General features: G+C 42.4%; 1 protein-coding gene across 1 annotated transcript in view; it reads left to right on the top strand.

Moving 5' to 3' along the window:
* Positions 1-23,522, top strand: part of LOC110544316 (activity-dependent neuroprotector homeobox protein 2-like) — a 219,711-nt gene that overhangs the window by 76,292 nt on the left and 119,897 nt on the right. The window contains 1 exon segment of the mRNA XM_060376838.1: positions 22,684-22,913. Coding sequence (XP_060232821.1) covers positions 22,684-22,913 — 230 coding nt within the window.

The raw sequence follows: 23,522 nt of genomic DNA on the forward strand, positions 1-23,522 counted from the left end.
TAATGGCAAAATTTCCAAACAGGTTTTTCCAGTATAATCAGAACCATTATCGTTTTTTAAAACCTTAGGTTTGCCCATTATCGTTAGGCAATTTAAAACATGAGCTATAACATTTTTTGAGGTGTCTCCTGTATGTAAACTGGCAAAAATGAATCCACTAAAGATGCCTATTGTTACATGAAGATATTTAAGATTGCCAAATTCAGGTGAGTAACATCCATCTGCCACATGTCCTTTTGGACAAGTCCTCTGGGATTAACTCCCAAATGGGGAATGGAAAAGATTGACACTGCAAGAACATTCTTTGACATTTTGGCATGCCTGCTCCCTGGTGATTTTAAAAAGCAGTCGAAATGTATGGGCATTTAAATGCTGCAGGGCACAATTTTTTTTTTCTGGCCTGCCCAACAGGGTTTACTGAAATGTGGAATACCAGACATGTGGAAGCATAGGCACAGGAATTTCCCAAAGAGAGAAGACCTAGAAGGTCTGAGTGCTCTAGGAGGTGACCAAGATAAAAGGATTGACTTCCAGAGTTCATTAACCCCTCGAACTTGAAAAAAAGAGGAGAAACATTTGTAGAAGGTCTAATATAGGGAACCCTTTCAAGAAGTGGAACAGAGTGGCCAATATAGGCAGGCACTGTCAGTATATAGATGAAATGGGAAATTTCCTAAAATTTGAAATACCTTAACTACTGTAATAATCTGTACAAGCTGTGCTGATTTAAAAGGATATTGGATAGAATAGAATTAGTTTTTCCATTAATAGTATAGGCAGTGACCCCATTAGAAGAGCCATCTGTAAACACTAAATGTGCATCTGATAATGGATGAGGGGAAGTAATTTTGGGGAAGATGAGTGTGGGTTTTAATAATTGAAGTATAAGGGCAAGAACCTTAGTGGGAGAGGTGGAGAGATGAGTCCACAACAGGGGATTATGTTGCCAAAACACCCCAGTGTGCTTTTGGGATGAGGTACACAGGACAAAGAGAAGGGGTTCCTAAGAGGAAATAAAATATGCCTCCCTGATTTTGTATAGTTGTTTCCACAACCTGAAGGGCCTCTGTCCCTGCTGAGGTTAAAGAGCAAATTTAAGAAGGGTTAGAGTCTCCCTTGAGAATATAAAAGAGAAGTTTAAGCTCCCTGTAGTGAGTTTAAGAAAAGGTCTTATCTGATTGATATTTTCTAGGAGCTTGTGAAAATCATTGAAAGTCTTAAATGGCTAGTTTTTAACTGGAGTCTTAGGTGTAGTAATTTTTTGATGATGGCGCTCAACTCCTCAATAAAAATATGTGTCTTTTAATTGAATTTTATCTGGTGCAAATTGTAAACCATAATCTATTAATTTTTGTGAAAGGTTTGAGAGAATGAAGCAACAGTGAGCCATCAGGTACAACTAAAAGGATATCATCCATATAACATACTATATAAATAGAAGGCCAAAATGTTCTAAAAGGATCAATAATCTGGGCTACACACTTTTGATGCAGAGTGGGACTATTAGCCATGCCTTGGGTCAAAACTTTCCATTGGAAGCAAGGCATAGGCCCTTTGAAGTTTGTTACTGGCAGGCTTAAAGAAAAGCACTTTTTACCCTGGGGATGCAGGGGGATGGTAAAAAAGCAGTCTTTAAGATCCATAACGATCTTATAAAAGTCAGCAGGAATGTCTGTAGGGGTTGTAAAGCACCCATGGTAGGTATAGTTTCATTAACTGCTCTTAGGTCTTGCACTAATCTCCATTTGCCAGACTTTTTCTTAACAGCAAAAAATAGGTTTTTTTCCCAAGGAGAAGTAGTAGGTTCACTGTGACCAGTGGCAACCTGTTCCTGTACTAATGCCATACATGCTGATAACTTTTTTCATGCTAAAGGCCATTGCTCAACCCAAACAGCTTCATCAGATTTCCAAGTTACCAAAACTGAATCACGACCAGGTAAATCTATTAAATAGTGCTATATCCCCCAAGAAAATAGAAGCTCTCATCAAGAGTCTCCCATCCAAAAGAAGGCCACGGCCAAATGTTTTCGTGCAGTATTCTACCCGAATTTCATAGAAGACCTAACTCCAGTTCTCTAAAATATTCGACAAAACAGAAACAGAAGGAGCACTACAAAACTCATTCTATGAAGCAAAAGTCACTTCAGAACTTAAACCTCTCAAAGACCCAACAAAGAAAGAGAATTTCAGGCCAATCTCCCTTATGAACATAGATGTGAAAATACTTGCAAACTGAATACAAGATCACACCAAAGATATCATCCACTATGACCAAGTAGGCTTCATCCCAGATATGCACAGATGGTTCAATATCAGGAAATCTATCAATGTGATCCACCATAATAACAATCTGAATGAAAAAAAAAAAAGAAAAAAACCACATGATAATCTCCTTAGATGCTTGAAAAGCATGTGACAAAAGCAAACGTCCATTCACATTTAAAGCCTTGGAGAGATCAGGGATAAAAGGCACATATCTAAGCATAGTAAGGGCAATATACATCAAACTGAACAGAGAGAAATTAAAGCAATCCCACTGAAATCAGAGAGAAAGCAAGGCTGCCCACTCTCTCCATTATCTCTTCAACATAGTTCTGGATTTCCTTGCTAGAGCAATAACAGAGTTGAAGGAGTTCAAGGGAATGCAAATTAGAAAGGAAGAACTCAAATTATCACTATGTGCAGATGATATGATAGTTTACATGAGTGACCCCAAACATTCTACCGGGGAACTCCTATAGCTGATAAACAGCTTTACCAATGTGGCCTGATAACAAATATATCAAAAAAAAAAAAAAAATCAGTAGCCCTCCTGTATACAAAAGAGAAAATGGCTGAGAAAGAAATTAGGAAAACAACACCCTTCACAATAGACACAAATGACATGACCAAGCAAGTCAAAGACTTGTTTGAAAAAAATTCAAGTCTCTGAAGAAAGAATTAGAAGAAGAGATCAGAAGATGGAAACATCTCCAATGTTCATACCTTGGCAGGATTAACATAGTAAAAATGGCCATCTTACCAAAAGCAATGTACAGATTCAATGCAATTCCCATCAAATAACCAACACAATTCTTTGCAGACCTGGAAAGATAAATTCTCAATGTCATATGGAATAACAAAAAACCCAGAATTGCAAAAACAATCCTCTACAATAACAGCTCTTCTGGAGGTATCTCCTTGCTTGCTTCCATGTATGTGGACCTATCAGCATTGCCCACGTGGTACGCTGGGGTTGGCTACCCAGAGGCTATTTAAGCTGTCGGCTGGCTTTCCCCAGGGTCAGATGATTGTTCAAGGTTCCTGAATAAACTGCATTGAAAAAAAAAAGATTTGCAAATGTTATAATCCCTCCTCTATCTCAAGTCAAACTTTCCTTTATTCAAAAGGTCCTATTCCTGTTCTAGAAACTTAATATCCTGAAGCAGTGATTACTTTCTCCTTCCTCCATTTTCCTGTGCACCAATTCAATTCAAATTCGCCAAGTGTATAAGATGGAGGTCAGACTCCAGCCAACAGGGAAAAGACACAATCACCACCTTATTCAGAATAAAAAACAGTAGTATACTTTCCTCTGTGTATTTCTTCTCCATGAGCACAGCCTCATGATCAGATGTAGTTTGTTCTGCTGGAAAAAACTTATTCTGACCTAAGCTGGCTGATCTGCATTACTGTGCAATCTGCTGGTGCTTATAGCTTGTGGAAAACACAGGGCTTGGCATCCACAGACCAGTAATAAACAGATTCCTTAGCAGTCCTTCAAATGGATATGTGGGCAAGAGGAAATCCTACTTTCTCAACTCTAACACATATAGTAAGATATTCAACCTAGGGGAGAGATTTCACTGACTAACCCATTCCACCATTAAGATTGAAATTTTTACTCCTTTTCGATAGGGTCCACACACAAGGGCAGAAATGCCATAGATGTGACCATATTGCTTTCCTCCAACCTGCTTATCTGTAGTTCAAGTTAAGATAGAGTTCTGTGTCTTCTGAATGTCTATTCTAAAAATTTTCTTATCTTTTCCTGGAGAATAAAGATCTGCATGTAATGGGAAGCCCATTTATATTTGGGACCCCATGGCTGTTACTCTGCCTATTGCTCTGCCAAACAGGCACAAGCCAGGTGTAAGTAACTCATACTAGAGTCCAGTGCCTTGCATGTCCTATAAAGTTCACAAAGGAATGCATTCCAGTTCTTACAAATACCTCACTTATAAAAGAAATTATTATGAGTTATATACCAGTTCCTGAAATGGGAATCTTTTAATAATAAAACATTTAGTACTATATAGACCATAATTATATGAGTTGTGTTTTTAAACACAGCTTTCAAAACAATCCTGAAAGCATAAATCAAATTCATAATATGGTAATCAAATATTAACAGAAGTTAATTTCAAAAATGTGTTATGAGAAAGCCATACACATGACAGTGCTCCCGTCTCTCAGCACTGCTGTGTATGCTCTAACACTCCAGAAGATGATATTACTTCCATCTAACCATTTACAAACAAGCTGAAATTTTCTAAAGTGAAAAGACAAGTATTTATAGACTTCTCTTCTTATCATTTAACATGGATAATACTAAGAATAAGGGATATATGAAATACCAAACTTCATTCTCATGATTGGTAAAAAAACAAACAAACAAACAAACAAACAAACAGAAACCTTAGAAGTAACTGCTAAAAGACACAACTACATCAATCAGTGCATCTGTAGTAGCATTTACTTCTTAACCTAAGTATTCCTAAGCCCTTGCAAAATCCAGAAAAGCTGCAGAAACCAACACAAGAGAGCAAAGGTGGCAACAAAAGTCTTAGGCACAAACTACTGACTAAGACTTTTGTGGTTCATACTCAAAGTTCAGTCTGTGTTTAACATATTTTTTTTAAATTTTCATTTAACTTTTATTTATTACACTTTATTCCTTTTGTATCACCCCATAAGCCCCTCCCTTCTTCCCTCCCGGGCGCACCCTCCCCCCTTTCTGCATGTATGCCTCTCCCCAAGTCCACTGATAGGGGAGGACCTCCTCTCCTTCTTTCTGATCTTTTTTTTTTCTTCTCAATGCATTCAGGGTCACCCGCTTTTGACCCAGAGAAGAGCATGTCTGATTGCATGCAGGTTGATGCCCCAGGTCCCTCCTCTGAGAAAATGATATCGGACGGGTCTGATGCTCTTTGGATGGATGACACCTAAATGAACATTGGCACAAAGTCCCAATTTATTTCTTTTATCAGAGATCAGACCTTTACTCTTGCCTGATGCATCTAAAACAAAAAGGGTGAACTATAGAGAGCTGAGTAATGCCACGTCTTAAAGATGGAGCTGGTTTCTGCCTTCCACCTTCCCTATGGTGAGTGCTCTCTGTCACAAACAACTCCATATTTGGCTAAGGCTGAGGATCTGGCTTGCTTCCATGTATTTGGACCTCTCTGCATTGCCCACAAGGCACGCTGGAGTTGGCTACCCAGATGGTATTTTAAGCTGTGGGCTGTCTTTCCACAGGGTCAGAAGATTGTGTTTAACATTTTAAGTTCAGACATATCAAAACCTAGAAGTATTGAGGGTCTTTGGTCTTCTCTTGACTTCAAGCAAATATATCTTCTTGTTCCAAAAAACAGAGACACAATAATTTTTTCCATCTTCAAAAATAAAGACAACAATTCAATTTCTTTTCTGCTAGGATATGGTTTCTTTTGGAAATAATCTCTAAGAAACTGCTTTTTTTCCTCAGAGGAGTAGTCTTTGCATTCAGTAGGATCTAATGCTAGGATCTGGAGTAAATTATTACTGGCCTCAAGTTCCTTAGTTGTGCTTTCATTCCTTTGTCTCTTCAAAGTCAGAGCACTAGTCCCTTCTTCTGATCTGTTGCTTCATTACCCAGTACACACAAGGGCCCTTTCCCATCCCTCTTCTGGTCTTCTGGACCCTGATGGCCATCTGGCCATTTTCTTTTGAAGGGACAGGTAGAATCAGTAACCTTTTCCTCACTGGAAAACTGCAGTTCACTGTTCTCAAGAAAACTGGACTGAACTGGCAAGTCTGAGCTGTCTTTGTGTGCATGTGCACAATGCAACAAATGAAGAGAGATAGCCTCCACAGTCATGCTTCCAGGGTAGATCCCACCACATTGGACACACCAAAAGGTGGGCAAACTGAGGACTGTACAGGCCGTGGGAATAATATGGTGTCTGTCCTTCAAGTGTAACATGTAGGCATTGGCTACCATAAATATTGTGAAACAGAGGGGGCAGGTCAATTCTTCTTTTCTGAGCTGAGTTACAACCTTAACCTGAGACCACATCTTAACATACAAGGGCACCAGTGATGTGGAATATGTGCCTGAGAAGATAGCCAGGTGGACCTCCTGTTCTCCAATCTCCTCTCTTGGCAGAGTGATGATGAAATCAAGATGGGGGAACAACAAGTTGCCATCACCATTTAGGCTCAACTGGAAGCCCCTGTTAAGATAATCCAACAAGAGCTTCTTCCACCCAAGGTGTTTAATTTTGTTGTGCTCCAAGAGACCCTGAATGCTGTGGAAAGTACAAGGGCAAAACAGGCACCCCATGCCATGTGTGAATAAGTGGTACATTAGCTCCTCCTCTGAGACTAGGCATTTGTAAGAAAGGTAATGCATGGCCCTCTCTCTTGTCCACTTCAGAAACGGTGCATGCATGGCCAGCTTTACTGGTTCAATTTTCTCACTGGAGTTGAACTCACTTTGTTTGTTAGCCCCTTCCGTGTGAGCCTGGCAGACACTGGATGGGAAGAACACATTGCAAAGGGGGCAGATTTCCCACTGCTTGGCATGGGTGGCAACCAGATTCATATCCATCTCAGGTGAGGAGACCTGAACAAATATGTTCCGGTCTGCATTGCTTACCAGCCCTAGGGAGGAAGACAAGCTGGCTGGAGCACTGGAAATTGGCGTACCCACACCAAGGGTAAGAATTGGGTGGACAACTGGGATGAAACAGTCATGATGGTAGAGCCCTGAGTAATAGGCAGAGTGACAGGCATGGCATCCAGCATGTAAAGGGGCTTCCCATTGATCTGTGAGCCTGTTGGAAGCAGCTTCCTGAAAACAGAGCCTGACTTGAGGAACAGGGTGTTCTGTGAAGTGTCAGCTCTTATTAACTGGCTCTCCAGCAGGATGCTGGTGCCAACAGACTGACTGAGCTGAAACATACCAGGCCCAACAGATGGACATGAGTTAACAGGCTGACCAAGCAGAGGAATACCAGTGCTCACACCCTGGTTCACAAGGACATCTGAGACCACCACAGTTTGGGCGGGGTAGCAACCCAAATGATACCACTTGACCTGTAGGGAAAACCCTATCAGATATTGTCTGACAAGAGGTAAGAACCTGTGAGGAGACTGTCTGACCTATATGGGGAACTCTGGAATGGACAGCTTGACTAGTGGGGAGAACCCCAGAAGCTACATTCTGTGCAGGAATTACAGAAGCAGATGTCATCTGACCCTCAGGAAGGCCTGCCAATGAGAACAGCTTGCCCACAGAAATTGTTCATGGTGGCATGGTCTGGAGAACCCCAGGGTTGTTTGAAAAGCCAGAAGTCAGAGTACCAGGCCTGACCAGTCCACTGGACTACTCGTAAGCCCCACTGATCTGACTGCAGGTCCTGCTGGTGACTTGTAGACCCCATGGGCTGTGTGAGTGGTACCAACCCAGACTGGATGGCTTGACTCATTGAGTGATTGCTCACTCCAACAGTCTTATTCACAGGCCCAAGTGGCTGGCTCACAGATAATGCAGGAGGGTCTACAGGCTTCTTAGGTGAAGCCTTGCCTGAGAAAAGGTCAGTTGAGGGAGATTGATGGCCTCAGTGTGAGGTTGGTCTGACCCACAGGTAGAGGGCTAAAAGCCATGTGGGTCTCAGCAGTATCAAAATGAGAATTGGTGAGGCTCCAGGAAGAGCCTGGGACCCCCTTTGGTGGCTGTACATTGGTGGAGATCACAGGTTTTGCCAAGGTCACTGGCTGTACAGTGGCTGGACTTGGGGTCTTTTCTGTCAAGGCACAGTGAGACCAAGGGGGCTTGGCTGGAGCAGCTGTGTATGCAGCCCTGCTCTTTGGTGGTCTGGAAAAGCCTGCCTTTGCAACAATGGGCCTTTGCTCCAGAAGCCCCGGCCTCTTTTTGTCTTCTGATATTATAGAACTCAACTTATTGTCCAAATCCTTGTGTATATCTGATGTCAAAAGATGGGCCATTAGATCATCCTGGCTGCCCATCCTGGTACTACACTTTTTACAAAAGTATCTTTCAGGTGGTAGAGTGCTTGCCACAGAAAAAAGTATCACTGGCTGTTAACTGTTTCTGGTATTCCTTAGTGTGAAAGCCAACATAGGCATTAAGAAAAGAGTGAAAATGGGTGATCAGCACATTCTTCTTCATGCTCCAGAAGGAAGTGTTGGAAAAGTTACATTTTAAACATGTGAAATGTCTTATACAACCCTTCAGTGGCTTCCCATTGCCCAGAACCTTGTCCTTGGGGCTGTGAACTTTCACAGCAGCCTCATGGAACAACTGGAAGTGTTTGCTCACCACATCAGGCCATGAAACAAATGAGCAATCTGGACACTGGATATGCAACTCTTGGTCAGCCTCATCTTCATGGCAATGATGCAAATGATTTTTCAGAGAAGTAAGCACATCTGCTGAGTATTCGCACAGGCTACAGCAGTATGGCTTGCTTCAGTATCTCCTTTGCTTTCTGAAAAATTCCCCTGGAGCAACATCTGGCCAAGATGTATTATAAAAGTTTGTGCCACTTGGGTCAAAGCCTTTAAGGACCTTCAGCAATTCTTTGCTTTTGTCAAGTCCAGTCTTCAGAAGCATCCTCTTTACCCATGGCTGCATACTTCTGACTTTGTCCAGATTTTCCACAGGCACTTGAAACATTCTTAAAATGTTCTGCCCTGCAATAAGAGAGCATTTGCTTAAGACACAGCTCTCAGCCAGTACCTGCCTCCTTCAACCTTGGCCGGCCATCTCTTCAGTCCCCCATTCCCCTCACCCCTGCTGTAGTCCTTCCCAGGCTTTAAGTCACACACAGGCCTAGCAACACAGTCTTCCCCTGTGGCTTTTCTTCACACCAGAGTCTCCAGCCACAGTCCTTCCCTCGCCTCTGGTCACACCTGGGCCTGGAGACACAGTCCTCCCTGTCCTCCTTCACACACAGGCCTGCCATAAAAGCCCTCCAGAATCATTCCCTGTCCTCCTGTCACCCTCAGGCTGCCACAGCCCACCAAAGTCCTTCCCTGGCCCCTGACCCCACATAGACCTCCAAAGTCCTCCCCTGTCCTTCAGTCACACACTGGATGCCACAGCCCTCCAAGTCCTCCCCAGGCCTCAGGTCACACACAGCCCTGCATAGGCCTACCCCAGACTCAAGTCACAAACAGCCCTCCACAGTCCTCCTCTGTCCTCAGTTAAACACAGGCCTGCAGTCACAGTCTGCCACAGTCCTCCCCTGGCCTCAGGTCACCCACAGCCCTCCACAGCCCTCCACAGCCCTCCACAGTCCTCCACAGTCCTCCCCCAGCCTCCTGTCACACACAACACTCCACAGTTCTCCCCTGCCTTCATTCACACACAGCCCTCCGCAGCCCTCCATAGACCTCCTGTGGCTTCATATCACACACCCCTCCACAGTCCTCTCCTGTCCTCTGGTCACACAGTGGCCTGACATCTCAGCCTTCCCCTGTGGCCTCCAGTCACCGTAGGTCCTTGTCCCTCCCTGCCTCCTCGAGTCTCACACCAACCTTCAAGCACCTGAGACCTGAAGAAATCACTTACACTGGGAGGCCCTCAGGCCTCTCCTCTGCCTGCTATTTGGCATGGCTTACCACCCACAAGCCTTCCTGCAGGGGCTCTAGAAGACAGTGCCTGAAGATGCCTTCAGAACAGCATATATAGGAAGTGATGTTTCTTGATTTGCGTATTCACACCAGACAGCATATAGCATGAAGAGTGCTTGAGGGTCCTCCCCGGCCTCGCCTTTTCCTGTTCCACCCACCCTTCCTCCAAGCACTGATCTCATGCTGCCTGTCAGTGTTGTCCAGTCTCCTGTCAAATCTCTTCAAGGGTGAGATACAGACCTCATCCACTTTCTCGTGGCTCCAAATCCTGAGCCATACTAGGCACCCACTAAATGTCAATTCAAGACTGAAGGAAGAAGGAAACAAAAGGCTACAGCGTTGAGAGTTTCTGTTTGACAAGGTTCTAGAAGGAGAAGATTGCACTAGATACTTTGCCCAAGGATTTTCCGTGCTAGGGAAGGAAATGGTAGTGTCCCTGAGGACCCAATAGGGCCTGGTTGAGATGGGAGAGGAGGAGCAACCTATAACTGCTGCTGCTACCCCTTACAGAAGAATGTCCTTTATGACAAATGAGACTCAAAGAGCTCAGACTGAGTGTGGTAATACATGCCTGTGTCAAGACCTGCAGGGGTTCAATGGCTTTCAAAATGGGGCCTGGGTATGTGTGTGGAGAAAGAATGGGTAGGAAATTTTTTCACAACTATATAAGAGAAGGTGGGAAAGGGGGGAAGGCTAATTTACTGCTGCAGAAGATAGCAAAAGTGTTTGAAGGTTTGATTAACCTTCTGCAAGTTACCTAAAGAATGTTTCCTTAAGATATCTCAAGGATGTTCCAAGACTGACTAGCAGATGTTCTCACATAAATCTATCACCCATGACCTAGGATCCTAGTGCAGCTGTTGGTAACTTTCCACTAATGGTCATTGGCTGGAATAAATGGCTTTGTCTCACTAATTGGCTTTGGCTTCAGTAAATAGCTTTGGATCCCAGCATCTCCTCCCTTTTAAACAATTTAAGAGTCTAGTAGGTAGGCTTTGACCTCATAAGATCTTTTGCAGATGGTTGCCCCTGACCAGCAGGGACTCTGAGGTGGAGTGATCGAGGAGGACACCTACCTGTAAAATAAGAATGGGCAGGAGAAGAAAAGGAGACCAGGCAGTAATGATTCTTGTCGAGGTTTCAACTTTATTGAAACAGTTTAGGCTTTTTATAGGTTTGAAGGACAGGGTATAGGAGGGAGTGGAGAGACCACCACAAGTGGTGGGAAAATACCAGAGGCTTCAGAGGGGAGGTGAAGTAGATCAGATAAGCCTGTTGGCAGTTGCAATAAGCCTGTCACAGGAACTCATTGTCACTCTTTTCAGGACCTTGTCCTGGGGGGCTCATAATTCTGTGGGAAAGTCCCACTGAGCTCTTTCCCAGAGCAAATTCTCCTTAGGGCCGTCATATGACCCCAACAGATGGTGGGCATTAACCAGAGGGGGAAGTATTGACCTGATCCTCCAAAGGCATTTTATACCCTTTTTGAGTATCTTTTTGGGAAGGAGAAGTAGACCCCATCAACACCTGAGGGCATCCGCAGCAGGCTGTGTTTGGGGATAATCAGACACAAACATCAATGCAATTAGGTTTCATTGTCAGGGGCCTCATAAAATGGCAATTGGGCCCTCCACTTACCCTACCTCATCTAGTACCCCTTACAGGTATCCAAGATACATCAGGCAAGCATTTATCTGAGTTTTATGATGTTCTCATGAGAGCCAAATGCAGGCAGTCAAGACCCTTGAGATAGACTCTCAGCAGTTTCCCTGGGGCTCATCTAAGCCTCTGTCAGCCAAACCAAATCTGTGATAATGAACTTGTAAGAGTTTAGATGCCAGGGAATCATTTTTTTTTTGCTTTATAAAGCTAGTTAAGTCTTTTAATGTCCCATGGGCCAATAGATATGAGGAGAAGGAACACCCAATGAGTCCCACAATTGAAGGAAGTAGATTGGTGATCCAGGGAGACATTGAAAACCAATTATGAAACCATCTTTCCTCTTGTTCTCTCTATCTCTTTCTCTCTTCTAACCTTCCCTAACCTGAGCCATGCTGTGCCTTACAATCCCAGTATAAAGCAACACTCTTCCCTTCAGGGCAGCACAGCTTCCCCCTTGCTGGAAGACAAGCAAGTCTAGTCCTCTTCAATTTGTAGGACAACTTCAGACAGTGAGAGGAGGGATTTCTCAAATTGGTAATGCCAATCTCCAATCTCTCAACATCCTTTTCAGTTTTCAGGTGAGGGTCAGAGTAATGCTCATTGAAGAGAATGAAAGAGGTGATACCTGTCCTAGCACCAGCAGCTCTGCTCAGAGTGCAAGGAGGACAGTTAGTGTAAAAGCAATTATGGCCTCTATTTTTGTTCTGAGCAATGCATGGTCATTAAAGGGTCCCAAAACTGGCAAAATCTTCCCAAGAATAATAAGTTATGTGGGGAATTAATGGGACAATGACACAAATGTCATAGTATTGCTTTTGAGTTGAGGGGTGTGTATTTATAGGAAGTAAGGCCATCACTGCAATTCCATCAGCTATTGTTGCCTAGGAGGATATAATTGGGAAGGTGGCTTGATTGTGTAATGGTTCCATTACAAAGATGTCTGTATCTGAGGAATACTATTGCCTAGGAATAACCGAAAGCCAGAAACAGAAGGCAGTGTCAATCTAGGCTCAGCTTGTTGTGACCATCTGCATTTAGAATGGTCAGAGCAGTAGATTTCCTCAGTGACAGCAATGCCTTCATAAAAGGGAGGGGCAGCATCATATCAAAACCAACAGGATTCAGTAAGCTCAGGAATGTATGAATCAGGGCTAAAAAGTTATGATTAACAAGGTATAAAATAATATAGATTGCATCAATCCCATCTTCAAATAAGGAGGGAATAGGCTTATCAGCAAAGGAAGGAGTTGGGGATGCAGGGACAGTTTATTTAGGGTCTGTCTGTGTGGGAAAAATCATTTTTCCTGAGTTCTATCTATGAGGGTGGGGAGAAGACAGGATTGGGTCCAATAGCTACAGGGGGAATACCTGATTCTTTCCTTAGGGTGAGGGAAATGATAACTCCTGGACCATTCTTGGTAGTTTGCATCAGCCATTCTAAATGACCTTTAGAATAGGGCAGTATTATTTTATCACATACTTTGCTAAAAAATTGACAGCTTTGTCTGTGTCCCACAAAGATGAGTTCTGCAACCAAAGGAGTATTACAGGCAAGAACCTTAGTGGGAGAGGTGGAGAGATGAGTCCACAACCGGGGATTATGTTGCCAAAATACCCCAGTGTGCTTATGGGATGAGGTACACACGAGAAAGAGAAGGGGTTCCTTAGAGGAAATAAAATTTACCTAGCTTATTTTGGATAGTTGTTTCCACATCCTGTAGGTCCTCTGTCCCTGCTGGGGTTAAAGAGCGAAGAGAAGAAGGGTTAGAATCTTTCTTGAGAATATGAAAAAGAAGTTTAAGCTCCCTGTAGTGAGTTTAAGAAAAGGTCTTATCTAATTGATATTTCCTAGGAGCTTGTGAAATTCATTGAAAGTCTTAAATGGTTAGTTTTAACTGGATATTTTGTGTAGTAATTTTTTGATGGAGCTCAAATCCTAAATAAAACTATGTGTCTTTTAATTGAATTTTATTTAGTGCAAGTTGTAAACCATAATCTTTTTTTTTTAATTTTTTCATCAATTACACTTTATTCGTTCTACATCCCCCCATAAGCCCCTCCCTACTCCCCTCCCAATCCCACCCTCCCTCCTCCCTCTGCATGCATGCCACTCCCCAAGTCCACTGATAGGGGAGGTTCTCCTCTCCTTTCTGATCTTAGTCTATCCGTTCACATCAAAAGTGGCTGCATTGTCCTCTACTATGGCCTGGTAAGGATGCTCCCCCCAGGGGAAGGTGATCAAAGAGCAGGCCAATCAGATTATGTCAGAGACAGTCCCTCTTCACATTACTATGTAACCCAATAGGACTCTGAACTGCCCTGGGCTACATCTGTGCAGGGGTTCTGGGTTATCTCTATGAATAGTCCTTGGTTGGAGTATGAGTCTCTGGGAAGTTCCCTGTGTTCAAATTTTCTTGTTCTGTTGCTCTCCTTGTGGAGACCCTGTCCTCTCCAGCTCTTACTATTTCCCACTTCTTACCTAAAATTCCATTCACTCTGCCCAACAGTTGCCCATCAGGCTCGGGAATCTCCTTTGATAGTCTGTAGGGCAGAGGCTTTCAGAGGCCCTCTGTGGTAGGTTCCTAGGTTGTTTCCTGTTTTCTTCTTCTTCTGATGTCCATCCTCTTTGCCTTTCCAGATGGGGATTGGACATTTTAGTTAGGGTCCTCTCTCTTGCTTAGTTTCTTTAGATGCACAGGTTTTAGTGGGTTTGTCCTATGTTGTATGTATATATGAGTGAGTATATACCATGTGTGTCTTTTTGCTTCTGGGACAACTCACTCAGGATGATCCTTTCCAGATCCCACCATTTACCTGCAAATTTCATGATTTCCTTATTTTTCATTGCTGAGTAATATTCCATTGTGTAGATGTACCACAATTTCTGCATCCATTCTTCAGTTGAGGGGCATCTGGGTTGTTTCCAGCTTCTGGCTATTACAAATAAAGCTGCTACAAACATGGTTGAGCAAATGTCCTTTTTGTGTACTTGAGCCTCTTTTGGATATGTGCCCAGGAGTGGTATGGCTGGATTTTGAGGAAGCGCTATTCTTAGTTGTCTGAGAAAGTGCCAGATTGATTTCCAGAGTGGCTGTACAAGTTTAGATTCCCACCAGCAGGGGAGAAGGGTTCCCCTTTCTCCACAACCTCTCCAGCATGTGTTGTCACTTGAGTTTTTTTGTGAAATTTTTTACAAGAATGAAGCAACAGTAAGCCATCAGGTACAACTAAAAGGATATCATCCATATAACATACTATATAAATAGAAGGCCAAAATGTTCTAAAAGGATCAATAATCTGGGCTACACACTTTTGAAACAGAGTGGTACTATTAGCCATGCCTTGGGTCAAAACTTTCCATTGGAAGCAAGGCATAGGCCCTTTGAAGTTTGTTACTGGCAGGCTTAAAGAAAAGCACTTTTTACCCTGGGGATGCAGGGGGATGGTAAAAAAGCAGTCTTTAAAATCCATAACTGTCTTATAAAAGTCAGCAGGAATGTCTGTAGGGGTAGGCAGTCCTGGTTGTAAAGCACCCATGGTAGGCATAGTTTCATTAACTTCTCTTAGGTCTTGCACTAACCTCCATTTGCCAGACTTTTTCTTAACAACAAAAAATAGGTTTGTTCCAAAGAGGACTAGTAGGTTCAATGTGACTAGTGGCAACCTGTTCCTGTACCAGTGCCATACATGCTGATAACTTTTCTGAGGCTAAAGGCCATTGTTCAACCCAAACAGCTTCATCAGATTTCCAAGTGATTTTGTTTGCATGGAGTTGAGGGATGCCAACCACTATTAGGTTAAATTTGTCATGCCTAATCCTGCATGGTCATGTTTTCAATTACTTGGATAGGTTCTTTTATTCCCTAAGAATATTTTCCTAAGCCTTGACTGGGAAGGAAGGTCTGTTTTATTTTTAGCATTTGGTGGGTAAAAATTTCATTTGGACTACACATAATGAGATTGAACTCAGAAAGAATATCCCAACCCCAGAGATTAACAGGTAGGCCAGGCACACAGAATATTTCCTTCCTCATCTGTCCATGTGAGGAGTTTAGAACTTTGCTGGGGATTGGACTTTCATCCCATGACCCTGATGTGGGTTAAGGAAGCTGAAAGGGCCCAGGAGATTGTTTGTGTGTGTGTGTGTGTGTGTGTGTGTGTGTGTTGTGTGTAATTATGGTGGCATCAGAGCTTTTTCCATCCAATTTTAAATTGAGGAAGAGTCAATCCTGAGGAATAGTCTGAATCCAGTAAGCATGGAAGAAACCAAAATTATTGCTGCCTCTGGATTTTCAAAAGTTTTTCTGGTTAAAATGGGTGAGGGGAAGCAGTAACAGCTGAGCAACACTTTGTCCCTGGTTACTAGTTAAGGGACCAGAAGTAGAAGAAACTAGAATCTTTATCTCTCCTGTATAATCATTGTCAATAACTCTGGAAGAGATATGAAGTCCCTGGAGAAATGAACTAGCGAGAAGAAGTAGAACAAAGGTGCCAGGAGGCAAGGGGCCAAAAACTCCCCTATGCAAGACCTGAATTCCCAGGTGTTAGGATTGTGCTGGTGGAGGCACACAAGTCCAACCCTGTGCTTCCTGCCTGTTGCTATGGGTAGGGAGGGATGTCCTGAATGTTTGGGACTGGGGGAAATGTTTGAGATGCCTGTGCTTGAGGGGTTGATGTTTGAGGGACAAACCCTGTAGCCCCAGAGGTTTGTTTCATGTTCTGGGCCAGAGACACGCCCCTTAACAAGTTTCCCTGCTTTGGTAAGGGATTGCCTTGAGTATCCTTTTTAGAGATACAATCTGAGGGCCAGTGTTGCAGGGACCTCAAGTAGAAGGTGGCTGGTGCTCATTTTTATTGGCCTTGCATTATTTGGCAAAATGTCCTGGTTGTTTGCAAATAAAGGAAGCTTTAGGGAGGATGCCCTGTGTTAGGCCCTGAAATACAGCTCCAACAGCTACGCCAATAGAATGAGCTGAGCTGATGCCTGCACAGTACTTGACATAAACAGAAATGGCTTTGCCTTCAGGGTATGGCCATAAGGCAGCTTAGCAGGGAAGAATAGTATTTTTGAAAGCCAGAACTTTTATGAGTTCACTCTCATTTTCATGTGAGCCCAGAATCCATTCCAACATGTCAGTAAGATGGCTGATGAAATTACTATAGGGCTCCAATGTTCCTCGCTGGATTTTAGCTAGGGAGTTTGTTAGGGCTTCCTTAGGGGGAAGCTGTTCCCAAGCCTTAAGTCCTCCAGTATGTATTTGAGAAAGAAGACCAGGAGGATACTTGACTTGTTGCTTATTGGTGTCATAGGGGCTATTAGCTCATAATTTTTGCAAGGTGCAGTGTTTGAAATCGCTGCCAAGCCACCGCATTATGCCATGTGTTTTCTTTGCAAAATTCATTAAAACCTGACTTCTAGAGGACAAAATCATCTGCTGATAATACAGCAGGAATCAAAAATTATCCATCATTGTCTATCAGCCACTTTTCACTCAGAGTTTCATTTATGGACAGGGTGAAGGGAACAACTGGGCTAAATTGTGAAACTGCTTTTTTTTTTTTTTAGTTCTTTTATATATCTAAGCCCAATGTGGCAATACTCTTGTTCATATGTTTCATGCCACTACCCAGCTGAGGTGGCAGAAATTTCATTTTCATCTGCAGGGGCCCCTTCACTGCAGGGGGTAATATTCTCCTCCTCATTCTCTCCTTCAACTACAGGGCCTGAGGTGGAATGGACCTCTTTGGCAGGGGGTAGGGCAGGAGCCTGTGCTCTGCTAGGAGTTACAGGAAAAACCTGCAGTGTATTAGGAACCTTGGTCTTTATCTTGGGAGGGAGAAAGGCAGCTTCAGTTAGGGGTTGGGTCAATTCAATGTCCATTCCCTCAGTTCTTCTTTTTTATTTTTATATTTCTTTTAATTAATTACACCTTATTCACTTTGTATCCCCTCAAAAGCCCCTCTATCCTCCCCTCCCTATCCTACCCTCTCACCCCCTTCTTCACACATGCCCCTCTCCAAGTCCACTGAGAGGGAACTTCCTCCTCTCTATCCTTCTGATCTTAGTCTATCAGAGCTCATCAGGAGTGACTGCATTGTCAATTTTTGAGGTCTGGTAAGAATTCTCTACCCTCAGTGGGAGGTGGTCAAAGAGCAGGCAAATCAGATTATGTAAAAGGCAGTCCCTATTCCCATTACTTTGTAACCCACTTGGACATGATACTGCCATGGGCCACATCTGTGCAGGGGTTCTAGGTTATCTCCATGCATGGTGCCTGATTGGAGTATGAGTCTCTGGGAAGACCCCTGTCTTCAAATTTCTGGTTCTGTTGCTCTCCTTGTGGAGTTATTGTCCTCTCAAGATCTTACTATTTCCCACTTCTTACATAAGATTCCATATACACTGCCCAAGGTTTGACCATAAGTCTCAGCATCTGCTTTGATAGTCTGCAGAGAAGAGCCTTTCAGAGGCCCTCTGTGGCTACTTTCTAGCTTGCTTCCTGTTTTCTTCTTCTTCTGATGTCCTTCCTCTTTGCTTTTTGGGGTGGGGATTTAGCATTTTAGTCATGTACAGATGTTAAAAGGTTCTTTCTATATTACATGTCTGATTGCATGAGTATAGACTGTGTGTGTCTTTCTGCTTCTGGGACAGATCACTCAGGATGATCCTTTCCAGATCCCACCATTTACCTACAAATTTCATGATTTCCTTATTTTTCATTGCTGAGTAATACTCCATTGTGTAGATGTACCACAGTTTCTGCATTCATTCTTCAGTTGAAGGGCAACTGGACTGTTTCCAGCTTTTGGCTATTACTAAGAAAGCTGCTAAAAACATGGTTGAGCAAATGTCTTTATGTGTTTTGAGCCTCTTTTGGATATAGGCCTAGGAGTGGTATGGCTGGATCTTGAGGAAGCACTATTCCTAGTTGTCTGAGAAAATGACAGATTCATTACCAGAGTGGTTGGACAAGTTTACATTCCAATCATCAGTGGAGGATGGTTCCCCTTTCTCTACAACCTATCTAGCATGTGTTGTTGCTTGAGTTTTTTATCTTGCCCATTCTGATGAGTGTAAGGTGAAATCTCAGGGTCTTTTTGATTTGCATTTCTCTGATGGCTAATGACATTGAGCATTTCTTTAAGTGTTTCTCTGCCATTCTATATTCCTCTGCAGAGAATTCTCTGTTGAGCTCTGTTCCCCAGTTTTCAACTGGATTACATGGTTTGCTTCTTTTCAGCTTCTTTATTTCTTTATATATACTGTATATTAGCGCTCTGTCAGAAAAAAGGTTGGTGAAGATTCTTCCTGAATCTGTAGGCAGTCATTGTAAAGCACAGTGTCCTTTGCTTTACAAATGCTTTGCAGTTTCATGAGGTCCAATTTATTGATTGTTGTTCCTAGAGCCTATGCTGTTGGCATTCTCTTCATGAAGTTCAAATCTCTATATGCCACAAAATTGGAAAGTCTAAATGAAATTGTCAATTTTCTTGATCAATTTCACTAACCAAAACTGAATCAAGACCAGGTAAATCAATTAAATAGTGCTATATCCCCGAAGGAAATAGAAGCTTTCATTGAAAGTCTCCTATGCAAAAAAAGCCCAGGACCAGATGGTTTCAATGCAGAATACTACCAGAATTTCAAAGAAGAGATAACTCCAGTTCCCTACAAAATATTCTACAAAACAGAAACAGAAGGAACACTATCACACTTATTCTATGAAACCACAGTCACTTCAAAACAGAAACCTCTCAAAGCCCAACAAAGAAAGAGAATTTCAGGGCAATCTCCCATATGAACATTGATGCAAAAATACTCAACAAAATACTTGCAAACCTAACACAAGATCACATCAAAGCTATCATCCACTGTGACCACGTAGGCTTCATCCCAGATATGCAGGGGTGGTTCAATATATGGAAATCCATCAATGTGATCCACCATATTAACAAACCGAAAGAAAAAAAAAAACACATGATAATCTCCTTAGATGCTTAAAAAACATTTAACAAAATCAAACATCCATTCATGTTTAAAGTCTAGGAGAGATCAGGGATAAAAAGCACATATCTAAACATAGTAAATGCAATATACAGAAAGACTATAGCCAACAACAAACTGAACAGATGAAAAGTTAAAGCAATCCCACTGAAATCAGGGACAAGGCAAGGCTGCACACTCTCTCCATATCTCTTCAACATAGTTCTGAAAGTCCTTGCTAGAATAATAACAGAGTTGAAGAAGATCAAGGGGATACAAATTAGAAATGAAGAACTCATTATCTCTATTTGCAGATGATATGATAGTTTACATGAGTGACCCCAAAAATTCTACCAGGAAACTCCTATAGCTGATAAACACCTTACCAAAGTGGCCTAATACCAAATTAACTCAAAAAAAAATCAGTAGCCCTACTGTATACAAAAGATAAAATGGCTGAGAAAGAAATTAGGGAAACAACACCCTTCACAATAGTCACAAATGAGTCAAACACTTGTATGAAAAAAATTTCAAGTCTCTGAAGAAAGAGTTAGAAGAAGAGATCAGAAGATGGAAAGATCCCCCATGCTCATGGCTTGGCAGGATTGACATAGTGAAAATGGCCATCTTACCAAAAGCAATGTACAGATTCAATGCAATTCCCATCAAATTACCAACACAATTCTTTACAGACCTGGAAAGATAAATTCTCAATGTCCTATGGAATAACAAAAAACCCAGAATTGCTAAAACAATCCTCTACAATAAAAGATCTTCTAGAGGTATTTCCATCCTTGATCTTAAGCTGTACTATAGAACAACAGTAATAAAAACTGCATGGTACTGGCATAGAAACAGAATGGTGGATCAAATGGACCAAACAGAAGACACATAAATAAACCCACACACTTATGGACACGTGATCTTTGACAAAGATGCCAAAACCATACAATGGAAGAGATAGCATCTTCAACAATTGCTGCTGGTCTAACTGGATGTCTACCTGTAGAAAAATTCAAATAAATCCATACTTATCACCCTGCACAAAACTAAAATTCAAGTGCATCAAAGACCTCAACATAAAACCAGACACATTAAATCACTTAGAAAAAAGAGTGGGGGAGACCATAGAACTCATTGGTACAGGAGCCATCTTCCACATTTTAAGAAGTGTTAAATGCTCTCTTTTCTTTTGAAGTAGTTCCCTGAGGAATTTGACCTCCTGACTGAGTTTAGTTTTAGTGTACTGAGCTGAATCCTCTATGTCAGAATCAAAATGTAAGGCTGGTGCACAGAAAGGAAGAAGTTTAATATATGGAGGCAGTAAAAATGGGGCAGCTGCCAGAGCCAGGAAAGACCGGAGGAGTTGCCAGTCTAGATTATGGTATCTAGCAGCTTTTTCCTCAAGTGAAGTGGCCTTTTCAGGGAAAGAGAGGTCATTAGGACCATCCTGTGTCTGCAAGTGAAGAGTTGTAAGGGAGGGGTAAAGGAAATGGGCTGCAGCCTGATATAGACCGGAGTCTCCGTTTCTGGCATAGGTATGGATATAGAGTCGAGGAAGGGAATATTAGGGTAGTATAGCCTTGTCCCTACCTACTTCAAGAAATTTGGGACTGCCTCTAGAATCCTTTTTGAGGAACTTTTTAGTTTGAGAAACTACCAAATCAGGTTGGGAATGTCTGACCTGAAGATTACCATTAATCAAATTCCAGTAATGAAATGTCTGGACAGGTACCTTTTGTGGACCAGAAGAATCATATATTTTTTAAGACAATTTCCAACATTCTGCCAGAGTCTTACATCAATAGTGCCTTCTTGTGGAAACCAGGGGTAAGTATTAGTAATTGAAACAAAGAAGCTCATTGAATCCTTTATCTTAACCCTCACTGAAGGATTCTGGTAATTGGAATTCTGCCTCCTGGCCATGGCAGATGCGGGTCTTATCCACCATTCCATTTCTCAGAGTCTGTCCTTGGCAGTCAGTCTCTGCAAGCAGGATGCTCTGAGCCTGAGAAGTAGATAGCAAGCTCCCTGCAATCTTGGGAAACAAACTGCAAACTTTGTGCAACCTGGAGTGAGACCTCTCATGTTTTGACTAAGTAAAATTGCCTGGATGAGAATGTGCTAGCACTTTTTTGCCTATGTAAGTGTTAACCTGACACCCATTAAATTGACACTTTGGTCAGCATGTAGACTAGGTGTCCTTCTCTGTGTTGCCCTTTCTCTCTCTCTGTCCAGCCATATCTCAGGTGGTATTTAGCTGTCACTGCTAGCTGGTGACATCCAACCTTTTTAAATGAAGAATGTATTTCATAGTTTTTTTTTTGCATGATATATGGTAATAACTGCTATTTTTGTTTAATTGGCTCAAACCGCATGGCTTGATTTTACTTTTAAAAATTAATAAAATAAATACCAATGTCTTTTGACCTTGCCCAAAGGTTTGAGAAACGGATTTAAGTTTTTTGTTACACTGACCAAGGGTTATTGATTTAAAATACCTGATAAATTTTAAAATATTCTATAAAATTTAACTCTGACGGTCCAGGACCAAACTCAGAGGTGTTGAGGCAAACTGTCTCATGTCTGAAAATAGTAATATTGTCAGCCAGATTTTAAAATATCATCTGTTTGTCCACAAATAAACATATACACTCATAGAGACATAGCTAAGGAACATAGAAATCCGACATTGTCACCTTGGAGTAACCAGAATACTCAAATACTTGACCAGCTTCTACCAGACACAAGTACAACAAATTCCAGAAGGAGTGGACCCCTTCATGGTTCCCCTCCAAACACCCAGATACCAGAAGGAGCAGAGCATCCACAGACTACTCCACAGCAGCCCTATCATTACACAAAATATGGTCTCAGCAACACTTATTCCTGGTACCAAAAAAAGTAAAGCTTTTATAAGCCCCTTCCCAGGGAATTGGAGCATCCTTTATATTCCCTTGACCACATTGGAAACTCTCCATATTTCCACAGACTTTGAGAGCAAACCAAAAACAGAAATCAAAACAGATAGCTGGCACACAGATCAAAGGGAAAAACCCTATACAAGCTGGACCCAATGCCTGTCACTCTGCCTATTCCTCAGGGTGCTGTTGCCTCATGACTCTTTCATCCCAGGTATCCACCCAATTCCTAACACCCAGTGTGGATATGCAGATTTCCAGTGCTCCATCCAGCTTGTCTTCCTCCCAGGAGCTTGTAAGTAATGCAGACCAGAATATATTTGTTCAGGTCTCCTCACCTGAGGTGGATATGAATCTGGTTGCCACACAGGCCAAGCAGTGGAAAATCTGCCCAGTTTGCAATGTGTTCTTACCAGCCAATGTCTATGAAGCACACATGGAAGTGTCTCAGGAACAAAGTGATTTCAAATCCAGTGAGAAACTTGAAAACTGGTAAAGCTGACAGTGCATGCACCTTTTCTGAATTGGACAAGAGGGAGGGCCATTCCTTACCTATCCAGGAAATGCCTAGTCTCGAGGAGGAGCTAATGTACCACTTACTCACACATGGCATGGGGTGCCTGTTTTGCCCATGTACTTTCCATAGCATTCAGGATCTCTTGGAGCACAGCAAAATTAAACACCTTGGGAGGAAGAAGCTCTTGTTGGATTATCATACCAGGGGCTTCCAGTTGAACCTAGATGCTGATGGCAACTGGTTGTTCCCCAATCTTGATTCCATCATCACTCTGCCAAGAGAGGAGATTGGAGAACAGGAGGTCCACCTGGCTATCCTCTCAGGCATATGCTCCATATGGCTGGTGCCCTTGTATGTTAAGATGAGGTCTCAGGTTAAGGTTGTAACTCAGCTCAGAAAACAAAAGCTGACCTGTACCCTCTGTTTAAAAACATTTATGGTAGCCAATGCCTACATGTTACACTTGAAGGACAGAAACTATATTATGCCCATGACCTGTACAGTCCTCAGTTCGCCCACTTTTAGATGTGTACACT

This window comes from Meriones unguiculatus (genome assembly GCF_030254825.1).
Source record: "Meriones unguiculatus strain TT.TT164.6M chromosome Y unlocalized genomic scaffold, Bangor_MerUng_6.1 ChrY_unordered_Scaffold_32, whole genome shotgun sequence".
Lineage (NCBI taxonomy): Eukaryota > Metazoa > Chordata > Mammalia > Rodentia > Muridae > Meriones > Meriones unguiculatus.